Genomic DNA, 2,801 nt, shown 5'->3' on the forward strand with positions numbered 1-2,801 from the left:
GCCTGGGTCAGGGCCCGAGACGGGCCCCAAGCGGGAGGCGGCCGGGGCTAGAGGGCCGTGACCCACGCCTGTGCGCTTCCGCGGCTGAGGAGGGGCAGGGCAGGGGCCAGTTTGCGCGGGCGAAGACCAGAGGAACGCCGTGGCCGGGGCAGCGCAAGGCCCCGCTGTGCGCGGGCGCGGTCAGGCCGGTCGGCCGCGGAGTCCGTGGCAGGCTGCTCACCTCGTCCGTGTTGTACATGCCCAGGCCCACGCCGCCCGCGGGGAACTCGAACACCTCCCACTGGCGGGGGCTGCCGCCGTCCTTGGGGGTGAAGGTGATCTTGAAGGAGCCGGCCCGGTCGACCACGAAGTCTGTGCACTTGTACTGTGGAGGGAGGGGGCGGCTCAGGCTGGGGCTCCGCCCGGCCCCCGGGCCCCGAGGAGGCCCCCAGGCCCACCTGGTCGCCGTGGGCGTGCCTGCCGATGACGATGGGCTTGGTCCAGCCGGGGACCAGGCGCGGGATGTTTTTGCAAATGATGGGCTCCCGGAAGACTGTCCCCCCGAGGATGTTCCGGATGGTTCCGTTGGGGCTCTTCCACATCTTCTTGAGCTTGAACTCTGCAAGGAGACACAAGTGGGCCACGCAGCCGCCAGCTTCCGGTCTGCCCCGGCGAGCATGCACCGGCGGGCGTCCGGCCGTCCCGGGGGCAGAGTTCGGCGGTGGCGCCTGGCCCCAGCGCCGCTCGGCCCGGCTGCCACGCGGCGGCTCTGAGCTACTGCTACGCCCGGCCGAGCCACCGTCAGGGCTGAGCAACAGCACACACGGCCAGCGCGGCCACGCGGCGCTCAGCCCGGGGACCCCAGCAGCCGTACTGCTCCGGACGCCCTGGCTCAGGTTCCGGGGCTGGACCTGACACCTGGGGACGGGGCCGAGGACACACTGTCCAGGGCCGACCACACTTCTCCATCTCAGCCTGCCTGCCCCGCCCACTCGCCTCTGTGGAGACGCCACTGTCCCAGCGGCCAGCCCTACACCTTCCTGCCCTTCCCGCCGCCTCTGGGGCCGCCGAGATGGCCGGCCACAGCCCTGCCCACACCCTCACACCTTCCATGCGGGCCTCGTCGGGGGTGATGGTGGCACATTTGACAGCCACACTGTACTTCTGTGTGGCCAGCGCAGAGTCGATGGTGACCTGGTCATTGGTCTGGTCACGGTTTGGGAGCCCCAGGTCAAAATACTTTAGCTGGACGTCCACGTGCGGCAGGATGAGCTGGTAAAGCAAGGCCAAGGCCAGGGTCAGCACCCGCAACGAGTCATGGGTGGGGAAATTGGAGGCCTTGGCAGGGGTGCCCCACCCGGTGGGCCAGGGAGAGCCCGCAGTGGGCAGGGCCTGCGGGCGTGGTCGGGGCCCGCGGGCGTGGGCGGGGCCCGCGGGCGGTGCTCTCCCCCAGCCGGTCACTTCCCAGACTGAGGCACTGAGCACCAGGATCCCAAGCTTTGCAGGGACTCATAAGGGGAGGGGGGCCAGAGCTGGACCCTGAGACCCCGGAAAAGCCAAGCAATTCACCCCCGTGGCGGCCCCGGCTCGCCAGTGCCCCACAGCCCGGCAGAGCCCCAGGGGCCCTCGGCTCGCACCCACCCTGGCCGCACCGCCGGGGGACCCAGCAGGCCCTGCCTCGGCGCCACAGGCTCTGGGCCAGGCTCGCGGGCAGGCCAGGCGTCGCCGGGACCCCCGGGGCTGGCGGGCAAGCGCCGGGTCACACCAGGCCCCGAGGCCGGCCGCCGGACGGGAGGAGGCGCACCTTGTCCTTGATGAACTGCCAGATGATGCGGGTCATCTCGTCGCCGTCCATCTCCACCACCGGCTGCGCCACCTTGATCCTCCCGTGGGCATCTGGAATGGGCCACGCGGGGCATCAGCCTGGGCAGGGCAGCGGGGGGGTCCGTCTCCCCTGTCAGGCAGCCCTGGCCGCCCCAGGACAGGCCGTGGTCAGGGAGCAGGTTCACTGCTGGGGGGGGCAGAGCAGATGGCGTGGCCTCTCCCAGAGCAGATGGCGTGGCCGCCCGGAGCGGAGGGCAGAGGCGACGGGACCAGCGGAGACCACTGGCCCCAAGGCAGGGAGGCTGCCGGGGCTCCGGCCACTGGCCCCAGTGCCGCCCACGCCAGGCCTCCCGCAGCTCTGCGAGGGCCGAGGCCCGCGGGCCAGGGGGTGCGGCTGCGGGAGAGGCGCGGAGGCCCTGCGGGAGCGCGCGCCCTGCACGCCGTCGCCCCACTTCACCTTCCAAGCAGCCCCCTCGGGACAGGCTGCACTCTAACTCGGGGGCACGGAGCCCCACGGTCACCGGCCCACGGGCCTGGAGCGGGGGTCCCCACGCAGCGCAACACACCCGACCCCAGCTGGGCTGGCCAGGCCTTGCCGGAGAGGCCTCGGGCCACGGCGGCCGGCGGGTCCAGAGTGAGCTGGAGGTGGGCAGGGGCCTCTGGGCGCAGTCTGGAGCGCGAATTCCAAAGGAAACGGCACCCCGTTGCACCCCATTCTGCGCAGACTCCGGACGAGGCGCCGCGCCGACAGCAGGGGGCGCCAGCCGCCAGCCCTGTGGGGAGCAGCCCGCAGTGCCAGGTAGGAGGCACCAGGCGCCAGTTGCCTGCTGGGGAGGGGTCGGAGAGGGGGCTGGGGCGGCCCGGGGCCTGCGTCCCAGAGATGTGGAGACACTTCTCAGCTGGCACAGCACCTTGGAGCTCTGAGGGAGAGCAGGCACCAGGCCCCGGCCCCAGCGCGTCCGCCAGCCTGTGGTGGGCACCGCCAGGCGCTCGCCCAG

General features: G+C 72.4%; 1 protein-coding gene across 1 annotated transcript in view; it reads right to left on the minus strand.

Annotated features, from left to right (window-relative positions):
- IDH2 (isocitrate dehydrogenase 2 (NADP+), mitochondrial) overlaps window positions 1-1,892 on the minus strand; it is a 4,538-nt gene extending 2,646 nt beyond the window's left edge. The window contains exons 1-4 of the mRNA XM_004693106.2: window positions 1,784-1,892; window positions 1,086-1,251; window positions 438-598; window positions 67-364 (exon numbers count right to left, since the gene is read on the minus strand). Coding sequence (XP_004693163.1) covers window positions 67-364; window positions 438-598; window positions 1,086-1,251; window positions 1,784-1,834 — 676 coding nt within the window. The 5' untranslated portion in view covers window positions 1,835-1,892. The remainder of the gene's footprint in view (window positions 1-66; window positions 365-437; window positions 599-1,085; window positions 1,252-1,783) is intronic.
- Window positions 1,893-2,801: the final 909 nt, after the last annotated feature.

This window comes from Condylura cristata, unplaced genomic scaffold (assembly GCF_000260355.1).
Source record: "Condylura cristata isolate star-nosed mole 26May11 unplaced genomic scaffold, ConCri1.0 scaffold00035, whole genome shotgun sequence".
Classification (NCBI taxonomy): Eukaryota; Metazoa; Chordata; class Mammalia; order Eulipotyphla; family Talpidae; genus Condylura; species Condylura cristata.